The sequence below is a fragment of the Panicum virgatum genome, chromosome 8K (assembly GCF_016808335.1).
Source record: "Panicum virgatum strain AP13 chromosome 8K, P.virgatum_v5, whole genome shotgun sequence".
In the NCBI taxonomy this organism is placed as follows: Eukaryota; Viridiplantae; Streptophyta; class Magnoliopsida; order Poales; family Poaceae; genus Panicum; species Panicum virgatum.
In genome coordinates, this window is record NC_053143.1 from 54,370,967 (window position 1) to 54,391,908 (window position 20,942).

At 44.5% G+C, this 20,942-nt stretch overlaps 3 protein-coding genes and 1 pseudogene across 5 annotated transcripts; 3 read left to right on the forward strand and 1 right to left on the reverse strand.

The window, feature by feature from the left end:
• Positions 1–1,472: 1,472 nt before the first annotated feature.
• LOC120645255 (splicing factor U2af large subunit B) lies at positions 1,473–6,663 on the forward strand. 3 transcript variants are annotated; one of them, XM_039922065.1, is made up of 11 exons: positions 1,473–1,626; positions 2,483–2,730; positions 2,873–2,965; positions 3,362–3,435; positions 4,435–4,511; positions 4,621–4,662; positions 4,732–4,791; positions 4,873–5,493; positions 5,612–5,747; positions 5,998–6,065; positions 6,193–6,663. In XM_039922065.1, the coding sequence occupies exons 1-11, from the start codon at positions 1,564–1,566 to the stop codon at positions 6,328–6,330; spliced, it is 1,620 nt and encodes a 539-aa protein (XP_039777999.1). In that variant the 5' UTR covers positions 1,473–1,563; the 3' UTR covers positions 6,331–6,663. The 3 variants fall into 3 exon arrangements, with proteins under 3 accessions (XP_039777999.1, XP_039778001.1, XP_039778000.1); XM_039922067.1 differs by having other exon boundaries at positions 1,490–1,626; positions 4,112–4,511; XM_039922066.1 differs by lacking the exons at positions 1,473–1,626; positions 2,483–2,730; positions 2,873–2,965 and having other exon boundaries at positions 3,356–3,435; positions 4,109–4,511.
• A 693-nt stretch (positions 6,664–7,356) lies between these two features.
• LOC120646411 (UPF0481 protein At3g47200-like) lies at positions 7,357–9,299 on the forward strand. The gene has a single exon (XM_039922989.1). The coding sequence runs from the start codon at positions 7,522–7,524 to the stop codon at positions 9,097–9,099; it is 1,578 nt and encodes a 525-aa protein (XP_039778923.1). The 5' UTR covers positions 7,357–7,521; the 3' UTR covers positions 9,100–9,299.
• Positions 9,300–11,289: 1,990 nt separating this feature from the next.
• LOC120646412 lies at positions 11,290–12,880 on the reverse strand (annotated as a pseudogene).
• A 6,173-nt stretch (positions 12,881–19,053) lies between these two features.
• On the forward strand, positions 19,054–20,472 carry LOC120645980 (protein FAR1-RELATED SEQUENCE 5-like). The gene is made up of 2 exons (XM_039922681.1): positions 19,054–20,155; positions 20,420–20,472. The coding sequence occupies exons 1-2, from the start codon at positions 19,054–19,056 to the stop codon at positions 20,470–20,472; spliced, it is 1,155 nt and encodes a 384-aa protein (XP_039778615.1).
• The last annotated feature ends 470 nt before the right edge of the window (positions 20,473–20,942 follow it).

Here is a 20,942-nt window from a genome sequence, read left to right on the forward strand (position 1 = left end):
GCCTCTATCTCGTTCACAATGCTATGTATCCTCTCTCCCTCATCAGCAAGGCCCTGTGGTCCCATGTTTTGGTTCTCTGTCTCTTCTGACTCATCTTGCTCAACATAATTGGTCTCTCTTCGAATACTCGGAGTTCCTTGATTTGCACAATGTTGTATTTCATTTTGTGTCTTCTCCCGGATTTGAACAAGAATGGCCAGAGGCCACCCACGCTCTAGAGCTGCTTGCATGTACTTCTGCCAGTCATCAGTGCTGTGTGTCATCATCAATTCCCATAATTCACTTTCTACCTCCCAATTAACAAGAGACTGGACAGTGATCACATGTGTCAACGGATCAACACGGAACCCACGCTGCAGCCACTTACATATGGAACCAAAACTCCTTTCCAGAGGTTTATCTATGCCGCTAGATGTGCACTTAAAGGCAGAAAGATCTACTCCATTTGGCCCATACATAACATTGTATTCACCATAAAATACTTGAAACTGCATCTTGCTCGACATATCTGTATATCACATAATACTTATCGAGTTATACTCTTTACTTCACTACCTTATTCAATAATACATAAAAACTAAGTATGAAATTCAACTACAACGTATAAGTATTCATAACTACGTGATGACACTCAAATTCTATACTGCATATGCCAAATTCTATTCTAAATCATAATTAATTTATAAACACGTCTCTAATAGTACTGCAATTGTAATAATAAATGCGTAGTACTAATTTTCTAAACTAATTTACTACTACGTAACTACAAACTAAAGTGTCATTAAACTCCTACTTAAATGGTTCTACTATACCACTAATTAAATTAAATTACTCACCCATACTTAAATTACTCCTACTTAAATACGTATTACTTAAATATAAAAATATATAAACTAAATGTACTAACCTGCAGATCACAAGTGCTGAATCCGACAGGGCTTCGCCGCTTTCCTTCTCCTCACTCCTCTCTTTTTTTCTGGATTTTTGGTGGAATTTTCGGACTCAAATGAGGAGGGAAGGGGAGGGTTGGAGGTTATATAGGAGGGAATACCCCGGTCGCCCGAGGGGGGGGCGACAGACCCCCCTGCCGCGCTCGTGGGCTGGGCCCATTGGTCGCCCGAGGGGGGCGACAGGCCCCCCTGTCGCCCGTTGGGGGGGGCGACAGGCCCCTCTTTTTTTTCTCCAGGGATTTCGTTGCAAATTTGGAGAAAAAAAATTACACTTTGGGCCTGTCGCCCTATGGGAGGGCGACCGGGGTATATTTTTGAAATTTTCCAAAACAGACATATATTTTTGAAATTTTAATTTTTTTTAAATATAAAAAAGAAAAAACCGCTCTCGTTGGCGTTAGGTCATTGTGGCCCAAACAAACCCTCTAGGGCCCAACAATATTTCTCCGGCTCCAACTTGCGGCCCAACAGCACGTCCTGGCCCATCACGTGCGAGGGTTTCAGAAGAAAGAAAGAAGAGAAGGCGCCTCGCGACGAACGCGGCGAAAGCCCCTCAAACCCTCGCACCCCCACCGAGCAGCAGCAGCAGCAGCAGCGGCGCCGGCGCGACGAGATGGCCGACGACCCCACCGCCGCCGCCGGGGACCGCGTCGAGGACGTCGTCGTCCGCGCCGAGGTGAGCGTCCCCGGCTCTCCCCTTCCTCCTTGCTGCGGGGTGGGTGACCCGATCTGTGCCCGCGCCGGCCTTCCGCCCCCCCCCCCCCCCCCCGTCTCGAGCCGGGCCTGGCTCGGCTCGGCTCGGCTCGCCCCGATCCGCCCGCGCGGGTGCCGGCGCCCCGCACCTAGTTCGGTTTCGGTTGCGGATGCCGTAGCGTGGTGTCCGGGCGAGGGGCGGAATCCGATCCTCGGTTGCCGCGGACGAGCGCGGCGGGGCCTGGTCGGGGAATCTGTGCCCGTAACTGGGGTGGCCCGATTCGGCTGCGTGCTGTGGCCGCTGCTGGGGAGCTTATGGGCGGGGCAGGGGGGGTTACGTGGTGCTGGTAGATCCGCCCGGTGCAGATTAGCAGCGGGCAGTTAGTTGTTTACTAGCGAGGAGGCTTCGATTAGTTTGGTTTTTTTCCCCGGCTTATGATGTGCTGATTATATAGTATACTGATGATGATGTTCCCTGTCGAAACTGGATTTCGCGTCCGATTTAAAGCTTTGCTTTTGAGCTGTGGAGCTCCAATTCAGATCAGGAAGTGTGACTTTGCTGTAGATGTTAAACTTACATATCCAGAGTTTCAGCTGCCCACTTGAGGCAGCCATCTGTAGGAACCTGTATGTGTGGACATGCCGATGCAGATCTTTTCCCTTTTAATATCTCATCACAACGCAGATTTACATGGACAGTGTTGGACCTTTTTTTTCATGGATTTATTCTGTCTTGCTTTGCTATTCAAAGGGAAGCTGCTTTCTTTTTAGCCTGGTTTCTGTGCTGATAAGTGCAAGCTTATTACATTGTGACATTGTCCTATACTCTTTATCTCTAGGGAGACACGCTTCCGCGTGATGATGGCTCGTCAAAATCCAAGGACAGGGACAAAGATAGAGAAAAGGACAAGGACAGGGATCGTCGCAGGGACCGTGACAGAGACCGAGGGAGAGACAGGGATCGGGATAGGGACAAGGACAGGGATCGAGACAGAGACAGAGATCGGGATCGCCAAAGTAGGCATCACCGTGAAAGAAGGGAACAGAGAGACCGTCCGGATGATCACAGAGGCCGTGATTCTGAAAGGTATGCCTGTTGTGTTTGCAATACCACCACTTTGATTCTTGTAGATGCATCAGAAGTTATCCGATCATATTCCAGACATGTCAGATTTTTAGTTTGAGGTAAACACGTAATTTTCTTGAACGCTGGTATATATAACAAGCAGGAGAAGAGATCGTGATAGAGATGGGCACCGCAGGCATCGCTCTCGCTCACGGTCTCGTTCAAGGGGCAGAGATCGGAGATCACGTTCAAGAAGGTATGATAGTCAAGGTCCTCGGCCATCCATTGTTTATGTTGTTCAGATATGATAGCCATATAAATTCACCCACCTGGTCTCCTTCTTGTCTGGTTATTAGTGTTACCATATTGAAGTTGCTCAGGGTCATGAGTGCTGAAAGTTCAAATCATATTTGTCATGTGTGTTAATGTTTATATTTTTCTTCATTTATGTGTGGACCCTTATCCCTTTTAAAACTCATTTGAGCCATGTTCAATGCATATCTGAATAAGCTAATTGAAGATTTAAAATTGAAGATTTAAGAGGTTGCATCTATTTCTATTTATATATGATCACTTCCCTCATGCGGTATTCAGTTTTCCATTTTATACTTCAGTTTCTCACTAGAAATTGATACCAATTGTGTTTAAGCAGCAAGAGAGTTAGTGGATTTGATGCACCACCCCCACAAGCAATGGGTTCAGCATTTCCAGTTATTCCAACGCCAAGTATGCTTTCATCATCTCAGTTAAATATTTAATATTTTCATGTTTGCAATTTTGTCTTAGATTATTTGTAGTTGTGACTTCCTAACAATTCGTTTCCTTCATGATGCTATACTGTAGTCACAACCACCTCCATGACTATAATTCCTGCCATATCACCATCCCCTACTAATTTGTTATTTAGTATAAGTGAATACTGAATAATGTTGGCAATATAAAACTTGTATTCCGTGATATCTCCAATGGTTTCTGTGCACATCTCCTTCTAGTTGCCATATCTCCAAGCACCTAACTTGCACCCGCTAACACCAATACAGTTATACAGCAGTGTTAAAAGATGCCTAGTGGGGTCCACCTAAAACACTGTAAGGACAAACAGATAGTAAAAGAGACTATTTGTTGTAGACCTGTAGATATAACTTTTCGTAGTTGCTTTGCGAGACACTCGTGTGTAATGACATAAATTTAGATAAAAAGTGCCCAGATGTGATTTCTTTGTCTGTATAGGCGGCCCTTAAGCATCCACTGGAGATCGTCTTGTATGTGTCATAATGTCTTCTGGTGCAAATAAGTTTTAAATTTTCGTTTATCATTATTCAATAATAACTGAGAACTAAGCAAAATTTTCTGCTTTTGTTCTTTGTTGTTTGTCTGTTTTGTGTATGTGTATGTTAAGAAGGCAACCATGTATGGTAACAAGGCAATCTTGGGTCACTTGCCCCACTGCTGCCAGTGGAATGAGCTGCCTACTGTAGCTTTAATGTACGGAGGAGGAATCAGTTCGCCGGTTTGATATCGTCCTGTTCATCTCCAAGTAGCTAGTACTATGGTTGCTAGCTTCATGATTAATAAAATATTTATATCTGTCCTTGCACATATGTTACTAATTCTTTGACATGGAATACTGTATAGCTGGTTCTGTATCTCAAGGTTTTTTAGAAGCAAATACATTAGTTGCTAATTGATTATGCCTCCTACTAGAAATTTATTGATTTCTTGCAGGCCAGTTACCGGGTTCTTCTCTTCCCAGCATTGGTGGCATGTTTCCAAACATGCTACCTTTTGGTGTTGCTGGGCAGGTAATTCCTTTCTTTATTTTCATTAATTCTTTACTCTTTTTTGTATGATTTTTTGCCTGGACTGGATTGTTTGCTGCTTTGTAACCAAGTGCATTTTTGTTTGAATCAGTTCAACCCCCTTGTCATCCAGCCACAAGCAATGACTCAACAGGTATGGCTCTTTAGTTAATAACGTTCCGCAGGTATCAATAGACAATGTGCCAACATCATTTTCTCTCAGGCTACTCGTCACGCTCGGCGTGTTTATGTCGGTGGGCTCCCTCCCTCTGCTAACGAACAGGTCTGTACTTGAAGTCGGTCAATTTACAACACTTGTGCATATAATTTGCAAATTTCGGTTCAATTGCTTTTCCCCCTACAGACAGTGGCAGTTTACTTCAATCAAGTCATGGCTGCTATTGGAGGAAACACTGCTGGTCCAGGTGATGCTGTTCTTAATGTCTACATAAATCATGACAAGAAATTTGCTTTTGTGGAAATGAGATCTGTTGAGGAAGCAAGCAATGCTATGGCCCTGGATGGCATTTTGTTTGAAGGGGCGCCAGTGAAGGTTAGAAGGCCAACAGATTATAACCCTTCCCTGGCAGCTGCCCTGGGCCCAAGCCAGCCAAGCCCCAATCTGAATCTTGCTGCCGTTGGCCTAACAGCAGGATCTGCTGGGGGTTTAGAAGGTCCAGACCGTATTTTTGTGGGTGGCCTTCCCTATTACTTCACTGAAGCGCAAGTTAGGGAGTTGCTTGAGTCATTCGGACCTCTCCGAGGATTTGATCTTGTGAAGGATAGGGAAACTGGTAACTCAAAGGGCTATGCATTCTGTGTGTACCAGGATCTCACTGTCACTGACATTGCTTGTGCTGCTCTAAATGGTATCAAGATGGGAGACAAAACCCTTACTGTCAGACGAGCAAACCAGGGGGGATCTCAGCCCAGACCAGAGCAGGAAAATATCCTATTGCAGGCACAGCAACAGGTGCAACTACAGGTATATTACCAACTACTGGTTGTCATCCATGGAAACTACTTATTCTCTTATCCCCATTAGGTTGTATATTTTCCATTGCTCTTGGATTCTGTCCCTGATGTATGCCCTTTATGAACAGAAACTTGTGTATCAAGTTGGAGCGTTCCCTACAAAGGTTGTTTGCCTCACCCAGGTTGTAAGTGCTGATGAATTGAAAGATGATGAAGAGTATGAGGACATTATGGAAGACATGAGGCTAGAAGCAGGCAAATATGGTATATTTCATTTACCTCGGCACTACTTATCGTATTATGGGTTCTGTAATTCAGGCTACTGATCACCTGCTGATCTGCTTGCCTTAACTGTAGTCTCTCAAACATTCCATTTTGAAATCCTGTAATTTTATTTATTCCTTTAATTTCATTGGGATTAGGACTCAAATTTTGTACCTGTTAGCTGATTCAACATGTTCTTGCTCCTTTTGTTGACTGCCTAGTTACTACTGACAAATAATTTCTTTCCCAGGTAATTTGGTGAAAGTTGTCATCCCACGTCCTGACCCCAGTGGCCAGCCAGTCGCTGGAGTTGGAAAGGTGAGCCTTGTTTTGTGCTATGACTTGCGATCTTCTCAAAACTTTGCAGAAACATCTCCATCCTATTGATTTATCTTTGATGAATGAAGTTTTTTTAGTGGTTGATGAATGAAGCTTTCTGTTGCAGGTGTTCTTGGAATATGCAGATATCGATGGCGCTACCAAAGCAAAGACGGCATTGCATGGAAGGAAATTCGGTGGGAACCCAGTTGTTGCGGTCTGCTATGCGGAGGACAAGTTTGCCAATGGGGAATACGACGGATAAATATTACACCTCAACCTATATCTGTAGTCACTACTAGTTAGTCCTTTTGCTACTTGTTTGTTTAATCGCAACATAGATGAACGGTTTCTCATATCAGCCAAACCTGGCTTTGAATGAACATTGTAAGAATAGATGGTGAAAAGTAGGTCGAATCGTCAGCCTCCAGCTTTATATGTTTGGGTTCGCTTGTTATGTATCTGGTTTTCCTATTACTGTTTCTGTCAGAGTTTCTTGGTGATACCTGTATGGTCAGCTTGCTGGCTTTCCCAGCGGATCAGTATGGGATATTATTGCAAAAGGCTAAATAGTGCATTCTTAAGGTGTTTTGGATAATATTGTGCGTTGTGTGCGCACCAGTAATGATAGATTGATGATGATCTTGATGATACAGAAATTATGTGGATGCACAAGCTTGACAGGGCATGTAACCATTTTTTGATATTGAGCTCAAGGGATAGCCTATCTTTGGGCATGTGAGATGCATCCTCTGTTAAGCGCAACAGGAAACGCACAACGTGCTCCGGGAGTTGAGTGAAAGTATGTTGCTCTTAATCTTTTGGAGTTATAAGGTCACATCTGTCTTGTTGTCTTTATGTGGGTTGATCTGAATAAAATTATTTGGGTTTGGTTGACTTGGAACCAACGATACTCAAGCAAACGTAAAAATAGTAAGGTTCAGTAACGTCAGTTGTGGAGAAGATGGTATAAAGAAACCGATGATACCAATAGGTTTTTATACATTGGTTTGTTGTAGACTTGTAGTACACAATTTTTGAGATCCCAACTAACATGGCTTGAGATATATACCAATTTTTGACAGCTCAGACACATGGTTCATCCTATATATAGTGTGCGACTGGGTTTAGTATGCTTAACGCACATGCTTACGTGGCAATTTGCTTAGAGTGAATAGAAAGAAGTGCGCTCTATGAGAGGAGCGTCGCCAAGGCAAGGCCGTCGTGCTTCTCTTCTGTCCAGATGTATGTCTTCCTCTCCTGTCTCTTCTATCTTCGGTCTCACGCACTACAAGCCAATAGCCATTACTTTAATTTGATCTATTTCTAGCTCTTCAATTTCTCACTCTCTTCATTTCTTGTGTTTTTCTTTAAGGTCTTACTTTTTTTTCGTGTCATGTGTTTTTACAGTAATAGTTCTTCCTGCATCAGTTAGTTTCAGCTGTCCTATTGGATCATGGAGCCAGATGCATCATGGCTACCTTGGGACTCTCAGCTGGCTGCCAATTGGAGCATGGAACAAGCACTAGTATGGACTCATGGCCTCCCTGTGGAGTATCAGTATCCGGCCACTGAGATATCCAGCTGCTGCCTCCAAACATTTGTCCCTGCTAGCTCCACCGGAGGGCACCTGGTTGATCATACAGCAGCAGCAGCAGACACACAGCTGAATGATCCTGATCCGATCGAGAAAGAAGCAGCAGCACAAGATCAGCTTGAGGTTGATCTGCAGAACATGGTCCTGAAGATCCATGTCGATCCGATCCATGCCTTCGAGAAAGCAGCGTCCGACTACAAGGCTGGCGTGGACTTGATGCGGCTCAAGATCCACAGGTACCCGGCGACCATCCGAGCTCTCGGCGAGCGCTACACCGTCCCGACGACGGTGGCCATCGGCCCCTACCACCACGGCCGCGCCCACCTCACGCCGGCGGAGAAGGTGAAGCACGTCGCCGCCTACCACTGCATCCGGGAGTCCGGCCGCCCGGTCCAGGAGATGTACGACGCGGTGGCCCACGCCGCCTGCGGCACCCGGGGCCTCTACGACGCGGACGCGGTGGCCGGCGTCGGCGACGGCGACCTCCTCCCCATGATGTTCTACGACGCCTGCTTCCTGGTCCAGTACATGCTCACCTGCACCCGCGCCGGCCCCGCGCAGATGGACCCGGCGCTGCGGAGCTTCTTCGACGCCAACGACAACGACGTGTTCCGCGACATCACGCAGCTCGAGAATCAGCTCCCATGGCGGGTGGTCGAGGCCGTCATGATGTTCCGGCCGGTCCCCGTGGCGGAGTTCGTCGCGTCGCTGCGAGGCTGCCTGCAGGACCGCAAGGTGGACGACTCCGGCGAGGAGCCGTTCGTCCTGGACGAGGGCGGCTACGGCGAGCCGCCGCACCTCCTCGGCCTCCTCCGGTTCTACATCGTCGGGAGGAGCCACGCCAAGCTGCCGGCGCTGCCGGAAATCGAGGCGATCTCGTTCTCCGTCAGCACCATCGAGCTCGCCGAGATCGGCGTCGCGCTCGCGCCCAGCAGGACCACCCAGCTCATCCACATGGGCGTCAGGGAGAAGGGGAGCCTCTTCGCGGAGCTCTCGCTGGCGCCGCTGTCGCTGGACGACACGCGCGCGAGCCTGCTCGTCAACATGGCGGCGCTCGAGCTGCGCACGACGCCGAGCTTCCACGACGCCGACGACGAGGACTCCGCCGTGTGCTCGTACCTGCTGCTGCTGGGCATGATCGTGGACAGGGAGGAGGACGTGCACGAGCTCCGGCGGCGGCGGATCCTGCAGGGAGGAGGAGGGCTCACCAACAGGGAGGCGCTCGAGTTCCTGGCCAGCCTGCAGGGGCTGCGCCTCGGGTCGCGCTACGTGCGCACCATGGAGGAGATCGAGAGCTACAAGTCGGAGCGGAGGACGAGGACCAAAGTGCACGCCTTCGTTTACAGGAACTTGAAAACGATCGTCGCCGCCATTTCCGCCATTGCTGCAGTTGTAGGTATCGCTGGGACGCTCAAGTCGCTCAAGGTTGTCCATTGATCATCTACTGCATGTATTTGAGTTTTTACTATGTTAGTTACTTCCAACTGTTACTTCCCTCGGTAACTACAATTAATTAGCAAAAATTCTAAATTATTCCCCCAACTATAGTCAATGTCCGGATAACTCCCTAACTATGTTTGGTTCATTTTACCCCAGACTATGCTCTTTTGTTCAAATTACTCTCTAATACAATTTGTCCTTTTCATTTCTCTCTGCATAGGTGAAGTTTTAAGTTGAAATTTTACGAGATGATAGTACACACTATAACAGATGTTATAAAAAAATACATCATATTTTTTTTAAAAAAAAGGTAAACATGTTAGTAAAATGAACTAAATGACATAGGGGGTAAATTGAACCAAGTTATAGTTTAGAGGATTATTTAGACTTTAGGTATACTTGAAGGGAGTAAATTGGACTTTTTCTTACAATTATTCTCTGAATGCCATTGGCAGCAAAATGTAATGTGGATCCATCTTAACCTTCTGATTCTCTATGGCTTGTTCTGGCAACTGTGTTGCCGTTTGCAAGCTACCCGTATATACACAAGATTGGTTACCTCCATGTCCATCAGCCTAATGCATAGGTACAACTGCTCTCGCCTGAAAATCTTTCCCTTCCCACACCCACCCAATTAAACAACAACTTGTGCAAGTTGTAATATGAGTTGATACGTATGATACAACGTGGTTGGTGTACCTCTACATCTAGTGTACAGAGCTATAGATGGCACCACCAAACCATGTGGGTACGTGCATATGTATTAACACAAATTAAAATAGACCAATTTGGACTAGTTTTGAGCAACCTCTCGGGCAGCTGGTGTTCTGAGATTTCAATATAGTTCAAACCAAGATCCATTATGTTTGTCACGATAAGATCACACTTGACTGTATTTGTAATACTTTTTAAAAACATTTTTTTATTAAGAAGATTAATTTTGACCACTGAGAACAAAATACTTGAAAAAAAAGAATAAATGATTATTTTTCACAAACAAAAATTTAAAAATGACATATGAAATTGGTAATATTTGCAAACAAAAATTGGACATCACGAGCATAAAATAAAATGAGAAGAAAAAAATTAATCCAATTCCTCCGGCCACGACACATCCTAGTATGACCCGGTGCTTGGACGTAAATGTGGCACGTTCGCCCGGAACAGGCCTAGATTAAACAATTCAACAGGTTCACTACGAGCGCCATGGCTATATCCGCAACGTGGTATACTAGGCCCAATTAATCCAATTCCTCGTGGCGATAGCAGCTCCATGGCCTCCTTCCTCAATCCTCTACCCAATCCGATGAATCCGCAACATGGTTGCCCAAAACAACCGACCTCGATCTCTCCGGGGAGCCCCTTCCCAACTTTGAACCAAAGCCCACAAACTACCAACATGCAACCCTGTCGTCGCGTGGATCATGGTGCTCTCGCTAACTCTCTGCTTTCGCAGCTCGTTTGACGAGGAACGCGAAGTTGCCACAGCGGGCGCTGGTGGCCATGTCGACAAATGTTGCCGCTGCGTTCTTCCTCGTGGTCATGCGAGCTGCTGCTGCTGCTAAATGGACAAATGGATAGCCAGTCTGTTGGAGAGTATCACAATATAGAGAGGAAATTTTAGCTAAATGGATAGCTAAATGGGAATTTATTAGCTAGTTCGATTGGGCTAAGGCTTTTGAAGATGCTCTTAGTGGTACATGGCCAGGCTGGGCATATATATGCATCTATCCGAACATTCCTTGTATATTTGCCTGTTTTTTGGCCTCACACTAGACTCATATGAAGTTATCTGTATATGAACATATATACTACTTGCAGGACATTTTATTCGTACTGTTTTTTTTTTCTAACAGTATGGATGGGCGGCAAGGACTTGTATTTCTGCAGAAGTGATCTGTCTCACTCGATCCACCTACTCTGCTGTGCCAAATTACTAGTATCTAATGTTTGCAAATTAGCTTATGCGTACTCATCTGGTTGGTGCCTCGGTGTGGTACTACATTCCATCACGTTATACCACCAGGGGCTTGAAACCGATCGAGTAACAAATCGACCCCGTAGTCTGCAATTCCACGAGCAAGAGAGACAGATAGGCAATAATAATGTCACAACTCATCACAAAACTCTAGAGAATATATACGAAGAATAAGTTAGAATTTGGAACAAACATTTGACATGCATGCATCACAAGAGCAGCTAGTGGCAGTTAAAGCTTAGAACGGGACTTGAGAGACATGAGCGTCCCTAAGATGCTAACAAGTACACCAATGATGGAGAAGACGGTGAGGATGGTTTTCTTGTTCCTGTAGAAGAACGTGTGCACCTTGGTCCACATCCGCATGTTGATCTTGTACTTCTCGATTTCCACCATGACCCGGACGTAGCAGGATCCACGCAGGGGCAGGCTCTGAAACATGGTGAAGAAGTCAAGCGCGTCCTTGTTGATGAGCCCTGCTCCTCCTTGCAGGAGATGCCTCGTTCGCAGCTCTTCCACGTCCTCCTCCCTGTGCACCAGCATGGAGAGGAGGAGGAGGTACGAGCACACGGCAGAGTCTTCATCTTCAGCAGCTAGGAAATTTGAGGTCGTGCAGAGCTCGAGGGCCACCATGTTGAGGAGGAAGCTCGCACGCTCATCGTCCAGGGATAGTGGCACCAGGGAGAGCTCGGCGGAGAGGATCCCTCATTCCCTCTCATGTTGACGCCCATGTGAATGAGCTCTATGGTGTCCTTGGCTGCAGTGAGTGTGATGCCGATCTCGGCAAGCTCGACGGCACTAGCAGAAACTGATATCGATTCTAGCTTTGCTCCAGTGCGTCGCTTGGACCTGCTTCTTCCGACCATGTAGAAGCGGAGCAGGCCAAGGAGATGTGGCGGCTCGAAGCTATCATCCAAGACGACAGGTTTCTCTTGGAGAACCTTGCGGTCTTGCAGATAGTATCTCCAATCAGCAATGAAGTCTACCAAGTTCACGGGCCTGAACCTCATGACGGTCTCGACCACCCTCCAGGGGAGCTGGTTCTCAAACAGCATGAGGTCATGGCGGAGGACCTTGCGGTTGAAGTCGAAGAAGCTGCGCAACGACGCATCCATGTCGACGATGCCATGGGTGCACCAGAGCATGTACTGCACCAAGAAGCAGGCATCGTAGAACATCATGGGTAGGAAGTCGCCGTCGCCGATACCTGCCATCACGTCCTTGTCGTAGAGGCGGCGGGCATCGTGCGCGGCAGAGACGACCGCACCGTACACCTCCTGAATTGAGTGGCCCGATTCTCTGATGCAGTGATGGGCAGCCACATGCTTCGCCTTCTCCACCTGCTTGGGCTGGTCTCGGAGCCGAACGTGGTGGTAGGGGCCGATGGCCACCATCCTCGGGACGGTGTACCATTCGTCGAACGCTCGAAGGCTTGGAGGGTACCTGTGGATCCTCACTCTCATCAAGTCCATATCGACCTTGAACTCCCGTGCCGCTTCCTCGAACTCTTGTGCTGCGGCTTTCTCAATCGGAACATTTTGTGTGCCTGCTGCATACTGAATCATCTGCCCTCCGCTACTAGAGATGGTAGGGTTAGATGTTTGGAGGAAGCTACCAAATATCTCAGTGGCCATATACTGATAGTATTCCACAGGGAGGCCGGGAGTGCATACTGCTGCTGGTTCCACGGTCCTGTTGGCCATCTGAAAGCAGTCACTTAGTTCCAGCATGTTCCATTGGGTCAACTGAGAATCCCAAGGTACCCACGCTGCTTCTGCTGATTCCATATGCTCCAATCAGACAGCTGAAAAGTATTGTCTGTAAGAAGTACAGTAAAATATCAGAACCGGAAATGAGGACCGAAAAGAGTGCTGCAATTAAATTGATCGCAGAGAGACTACTTGCTGCTAGCAAATGATATCAAGACTGCGCTGTTATGAGAGAAACACATTACACATACTAGGAGAGAGAGGACTTACAGCAGAGCCCGGCAGAAGAAGCACAGCCTTGTCCACGCTCCTCTTGAAGTCTTAAAGAGCATAATGACCAACCGGCCGGCAATCCATGCATGTCAATGACGACATGATGTTTTTTTTTCCTATTCACTACAAGTAGCCAACTGGATCATGACGCAAGATGCATTACGTGCTCCTGGACTCGCTGAGGCGATCGCTCCAAAAATAATGGGCGCTGCTGGCGGCCATGTGGGGGATAATTCTTCTCCCATTCAAAATGAAGCAATCGGCAACGAACCCATATTCTATGAAAACACCAAAAAATTATCCTTTCAAGTTTCAACAATGCGTCCCTGAATCACACTCACCGAAACAGCTGGCCACCGGTGGCGTCAGCTAGGTTCCAGCAATAACTAACCGCGATTGATTTTGTTGCGGTTGAAAAACAAGACTTAGTATATGTGCAAATCCTTTCCTTTCTCTTCAAACCTTCTATACCCACCCCCCTAATTTAGCAACTAACATGGTACAAAATTTAGCGAGTTGATACAATATAATGTGGTGGGTGGTAGCTGTGTGATTACATAGATGGTACCACCAACCATATAGGTATGTGCCCTGTATCAAGACCAAAGTATATATGGAATGATGGTATATCCTAATCAGGACTAGTTTTGAGCAAGCTCTCGGGCAAGCAGGTGTTCTACGATTTCAGTATATATATATATATATATATATATATATATATATATATATATATATATATATATATATATATATATATATATATATATATATATATATATATATATATATATTAGCTAGGAAGCAGATGCATCATGTAAATATAGGTGTTCTTTTTTTTTTATCAACATTGTACATTTATCAAAGAAGTAAGAAAAAAAGTACTAACAAGAACAAATACAATACATATGCAGAGCACATGCAGACGGCCCAACCAACTGACATAGAGGCCCATAGAGAAAAGAGAAACTATAGACAAAGTCCTCGGAAGCCTCTAAGCTTTGGCTCCCGGAACAAGGAGAAGCCCCTTCACTCAAAGGCTAGGGATCGGAACAGTCTGCAATATATCTCGCCACTGCAATATATAAATTATCAAAATACTAAATTATAAACTGAAATAAAGATTCTGTACAAGAGTTATATATTTAGAAAAGAAAGAAAGAGAGAGAATAAATAAATTGATACGAAAGGATTAAAAAAGAAAGGAAATTAAAAATGGAACGGGGAAATAGGAAAGAGAAATAATCATAATAAGAAAGTAAATAGAAAATAAAAACATAAAATAAAAAGAGAATAAATGAATAAATTAAACAGATACAATGGATTAGTAAGAAAATGAGTAAAGAAAGATAAAATTCAAAGGAAAGGAATGTGAAAGAGAATAAAACAACACGAGAAACAAAGAGAAATAGAAAATAGATAGAAAAGAAAAATAAAACATAAAAAAAGAAGAGAAAAAGGAATATCCATAGTAGAACTAAAAAAAGAAGAATGATTAGGACAGTGAAAAAGGAATACAGTTTTAAGCAGAGAAGGAACATCTCTAGTATTCTCTCTGTTCCAAATTATAAGTCATTTGACTTTTTTAACCTCAAGTGTGACCACTTGTTTTATTCAAAAATTTGAGCAAACATAGTTAAATTTAATTTTTTTTGAAGAACTTGTATTGATAAAGTAAGCCACAATAAAAGAAGTGATATTTTACACAAAATTTAAATAAAATAGGTGGTTAAACGTGAAGTAGAAAAAGTCAAACAACTTACAATTTGGAACGGAGGGAGTAGAACTTGAAAAAAGAAAATATGAAGGGAAATAAAAAGTAGAAGAAAATAAAGAAAGAAAAAAATAGAGATATGGTTTGCACATATAAAAAAATAGAGTATATGCACCCGCAAAAAAAAAGAGTATAGGCGAGCATGCTTCTCCGGCCTGCTCATGCATCCTTCGATCGGATGATGGAATTACGATTGGAGCGCGTTATCGCGCGACCTGTCGCGCGCTTTGGGACCGCGCGACCCCCCGCGCCCGCCCCTTTCCACCAGCACGCAATCCCCAGGTCAGACATTTCCTTTCCCTTTCTGGTCCCGCCGCCGCAATACTAGGCCCGCGCGCTGGAAGGAGGGAGGCGCCCGCAGCAGCCGCTGTAAGCATCTTGGCCCTCTAGGTTTGTTTCAGTGATTAATGACAACCATTATTGTGACTAATGAGTTTGTGCAGCTTAATGAAATATTATCGCTCATTGGATCATATGTTAAAGAGGCCCCTCAATTTCATTATTCAAAAAGGCGATCTCGGTATTCAACTCAAGTATATAACAAGACTAAGGATCTTTCTAGTTCTAAGTGTCACAAGGTTGAGAAGGACACTTAGATTAGTATAGGTTTTATAGTTTTGTAGAGGTCGCACTATTAAGAGGGGTTAAGGCTAAGTAACTTGAGCATGGACATGGTCAATTAAAAATGGATGCACACTTTGGTCACTCAAGTTCCTAGAAGTTCAAATAAATGGTTTTCAACTTATATCTCAAGAATATTTGGATTTCATTCAAGACTCAAATCAGAAAAGACAAAATCAGAACAAAGTCTATACACCGGTTTAACCGACGACTCCAATTTTCAATACGTCGGTTAAACACAGTTATCGAAGTCTGGATAAGTACATACACCGGTTAAATCGATGATATTTGAAATTAACGTCGGTGCAGTTGTCCAGAACGTTGGTTTTCCAGGGTTTTTCAAGGTTACATTCACCGGTTAAACCGACGATATTTGAAATTAATGTCGGTGCAATTGTCCAGAGAGTTGGTTTTCCTAGGGATTTCAGAAGTTATACTCACCGGTTAAACCGACGATGGATTTGATTTAACGTCGGTGCAGTTGTCCAGAGAGTTGGTTTTTCAGTCGATCAGTGGACAACTACACTCACCGGTTAAACCGATGATTCGTCGGTTAATCTGCCCGAGTTGTAACGGCTAGTTTTCCAAATGGGTAGTTTACATTCATCGGCTAAACCGACGATGACTTTTGGAGGACCGTCGGATTAACCGGCATTGCATACTTTTCTGGCAGCTTTTCTCCAACGGCTCTATCCGCGAGAGCTGCCTATATATACCCCTCCAATGGGTCATTTTGAAGTCTCTTGACACCAGGCAACATTCATACACTCATACTATTGTTGAGAGCCACCTTGAGCTTCATCTTCCACACATTTGATCATTAAATCATTCAAGAAGCAAGGCTAAGGACTTGAGTAGAGAGAAGCTTGTGTGCATCCATTTTTGGTGATCGGTTCTTGCTCAAGTGAAGGCCCTAGCTTATTACTCTTGGTGATTGGCAGCACCTAGGCGATCTTGGTGATTGAGGTGTTTCTTCTGGAGCTTGCCAAGTTGATTGTGGGAGCCCGAAGAAGTTTGTACGTGGCTTGAGCTCCACCACGCCGAGATGGTGAACAGAGACTCTTAGTGAGCGCCCTCGTCTCGGTGACTTGGGAGGTGACAAGGCTCTTAGTGAGTGTCACAACGTGGATTAGGGGTGTGTGTGCCAACACATCGACACCACGGTAAAAAATCCTGTTGTCTCTTACCCACTCTTTACTTTCAAGCACTTACTTTCATGCAATTATTCATGTGCTTGACCTTAGAGATCATAACTTTGCTCTACCTTGCTTAGTTTCATATCTTGTTGTTTTCTTTATAGCTTGTGTAGTTTGCTTAGTTAGCCGGTTGGTGAATTGAGCCTTACTAGCATTGCAAATGTTAAGGTTGCTTTAATTTGTTTTATAAATTTGAAAAAGGCCCAATTCACCCCACCTCTTGGTCCATCGATCCTTACAGCCGTGCCGCGCCGCATCCCCCCATCGCCCCATCCACCGCGACTCGCCGCATCTCGCATCCATCCATCCAGCCCCCATCGCCACATCTCGCCGACACGCACGGGAGGGCAGCCGCAGCCGCAGCAGGACCCTCGCGACTTGTGTCCTCCCTCCCTGATTTGCAACTCCTTCCTTGCAGGTTTGCAACTTTTTTTCGTGCTCTTTCCTTCTCATTTGCTCGATCTAATCCTCCTAAATCTGCGCAAATCTTCCCTATGATCTTCGAATTGTAGATAATTTTTTATGTCCATCTATATATTAGTGCAAATTTGTTGCAATCCACACAAGTTGCTAGCAGTTTTGTATGGTGCCTCTTAACTAATGATCAGTAAATAAATTATTAGGACTTAATTTCGTCTAATAGATCAACAGGATGGGTGCCCCTTTACAAGACTCTTATGAACATATAGGTTTATGGATTGCAGTCCTGAGATGGCAACTTATGTTCATTTTTTTGTGGCAACTTGTGTTTCCTCAGACTGCAGCTTATCTACATTTTGAGTTTTTTTGTATGGCAATTTGTGTTCATTTTTTTGTGGCTACAAAAAGAAACTTGTATTGTGCTAATTAGTATTTGTGTGCCTTCCTATATACATTATGAGTTTCCTTGCATGACAACTTATACTTAATATTTGTGTTTTTTAGGTGCAATATGACTTATAGTGGGGTTTTTGATCTAAATTCTGCACCACTACAAGAGCATGATTTCCTTGTAGTCCCTTTAGATCTTGAGTTGCAGCAAGTTTCTGGTGCAGCTTTCCCACCGATGTGTATTGCAGGTGGTGCAGGTGCACATGTGTCCAGCAGCAACTTGACTCTCCCTGTAATATCCAATGAAACCCTTCATCTGCCAAGCAACTCAGGTCCTCCTGAACTGGCAACTCAGCAACTCAGCATCAAAGGTGCTCCCGGCTAAATCTGGTGGTGTGACAGTTCCCACGGCTGAGACAACCGCAGATGGAGTTGATGTTGAGGATGGTGTTGAGGTTTTATCCACTCCGCAGGAACCTTTTGTAGTCATGTCTTTTAATACTTCAGATGCTGCCAAAGACTATTACAATTCCTATACCCATCATACAGGTTTCTCTATAAGGATCGGCACATCCCGTGAGTCGAAGAAGGCCAATGAAAAGACAAAGTATATCTATGTTTGCCAGAAGGCTGGGGTCAACAAAAAAGAGAAGGTTGCTGATGATGGGCTAATAACTGAGAAAAAGATTGTGAGGCAAAGGCGCAGGGATTATGTAGATAGGAAGCACTGCCCAGCTTGCATGATTGTGAGGAAGACATCCCCTGGACATTGGGAGGTTGTGAACTTTGAAAGGGAGCACAACCATGAGCGTTTAAGAAAATTCTCGCTCACAAAATACTTGAAGTCCCACAGAGACATACCAGCTGAAGAGAAAGAGTTCATCAAGTTGCTCCATGGATGCTGCATCACGACAACTCGTGCTTACTAGATAATGGCTGAGTTGTATGGAGGTATTGAAAACTGTCCATACACCAAAGGTGATGCTAAAAATTTGCGTGTTGAGTACCGCGCTGAATATAGAGGTAAAGATGTGAAGGCGACGCTTGAGTACTTTGAAGAATTAAAGAAGGAAGATCCGGAATTCTATTATAGTTACACTCTTGATGAGTTTGACAGGGTTGAGAATCTGTTTTGGGTGGATGGTGCAGCAAGGAGAACTTATGAGCTGTATAGTGATTGTTTGTCCTTTGACACTACTTATTTGACCAATGCATACAACATGCCATGTGCTCCTTTCATAGGTATGTATGTCTAGCAAAAAAAATGCTAGTTTGCCCATTGATGGTTTTCATTGATTGTTATTTATTGGAGTCCAAAAAAAATACTGGTTATCACACTGACTATAATGCTGTATACTCTTTGAACAATTTGCTACTTTGAGAAAGCACAAGTTGACACACTAGTTGCACATAAGTTGCCATCTTTATTCTTCACCAGTTGATAGCCTTCAGCTATGAAAAAAAATACTAATAATTTGTATTGTGTTAACAGGGATTGACAGGAATGGCATAACAATCCAGCAGGGTTGTGGCTTTCTGAGGAATGAGAAGACTGAGGGTTTTGTTTGACTGTTTACTGAATTCAAGAAAGCAATGGGCGGCAAGGATCCTGCAAATATAATAACTGATCAAGATATTGTGATGAAGGCTGCTATCGCAGAGGTATTTGTCAGTTCAGTTCATAGGAATTGCCATTGGCACATTATGGAAAATGCTAGGAAGACAATGGGTGCTTTCTTGGATAGCAAGGGGAATGGTAAGCAAGAGTTGGCGGATGACTTCAAGGATTGTATTGACAATAGCTTCACACCGGCAGAGTTTGAGCAGAAGTGGCAGGCTTTTCTGGATAAATATGAGCTCAACAATGATGAGAGGTTCCAACATTTGTATGACATGAGACATTGTTGGATCCCTGCGTATTTCATGCATTGTTTCTTCCCCTTCCTCCAAACAACAGCACGGAGTGAAGGCTTCAATGCTGTCCTGAAGCGCTATGTCAAGCCAAAGAACTCGATACTCAACTTTGTGCAGCAATATAAGAAGATACAACAAAAGATTTTCAGCAAGCAAGATTTGCAAGAGGCGGCCACAGCCACGAAGGTCCCACGCTACTTGACGGGGCACCCTATGGAGCATCAGATGAAGAAAGCGTATACAAGGAGGTTGTTCAATGTGTTTCAACACGAGCTGCAGCTAAGTTCGAGCTACTATGTTGTTCGTGTTGAAGGGGATGACTTGATAGATGTTGTTCCGTACAGGCGTTGCCCCGATCTGTTGTATGGGACATGGACATTCAGGGTCACGTCGTCCAGGGTGGAGGGCTTGTATAGCTGCACTTGTTGCAAGTTTAAGAGAGATGGAGTGCTTTGCTGCCACATATTGAAGGTTTTTGACGCCCTTGTAGTCCGCGAGGTGGCTGATCGGTACATTCTCCCTCGATGGTCAGTTGAGCCAGTGGTTGATAGTGGGGTGGAAGTTGCCGCTAACGAGCATCTTCAAGAAGCCCAGATTACAGACCACGGGAAGCATGTTATACGTTACAGCAGGATGTGCACAAACTTTAATAAGATTGTGAGACCTTTTATGGCTGATGATGAGGGGTATGGCATAGTATCAAAACAAGTGAGTGCCCTACAATCTAAGCTTGTTGCTTTGGGGAAAAGGAGAGCGTCAAGTGTTCTTCCGGGGCTGGAGTGTGAACAAGTTGATATTGAACAACCCGCTGCGCCAAGGCCGCAGAACAAATCGCGCAAAAAAACAAGCTCATCAACCTGAGGGGGTGGGGATCCAAATCTGTCACAACAGCCTAATGGTGCGTATTGTCTTAACTGAACGTAGCAACTTATACTTCCTTGCCCCTAGCAACTTCTACTCATTCAGCCTAGCAACTTATACTCCTTGTTCTAGCAACTTGTGTGTATTACTCTCCTAACAACTTGAAATTGTTTTGACTTTTCAGGCTCGCATGTTGCTGGTGCTGAGATTGGGGACCCACCAATAACAAAGAAGTAAGGGCGTCCAAGGTCAAAGAGATACAAGACAGGGTTTGGGATTGCTTCCCCCAAAAAAACCACCGTGTGGCTATTGTGATTCAACAGAACATACCATATCAACTTACCCCGCCAAGCCGGCAAGAAAGCAAACAAAAAAACTCTCGGATAAATCACTAAATGAGGTTGCTACTGCGTGAAAAAATAAGATGTGTTGCAGGGGGATGCATCTAATATTTTTTCCAATTTCTTGTAATTTATTAAACTGCAATTAGTGATTTATGAAACTGCAATTAGTGAATTGATTTTTATTAAAGCATGGTGTGTGGTGATGTAATAATGAATAGTTGATGCATTTGTATTTCAAACTTGCTATATATATGGATAAATATACTTTTAATAAAGCTTTGTGTATGGTGGCGTATGAAAAAAAAGATTGGAAAATTACAACTTGCATGTTGAATTAAGTTAACAGAAAGACAAAGTGCAGAT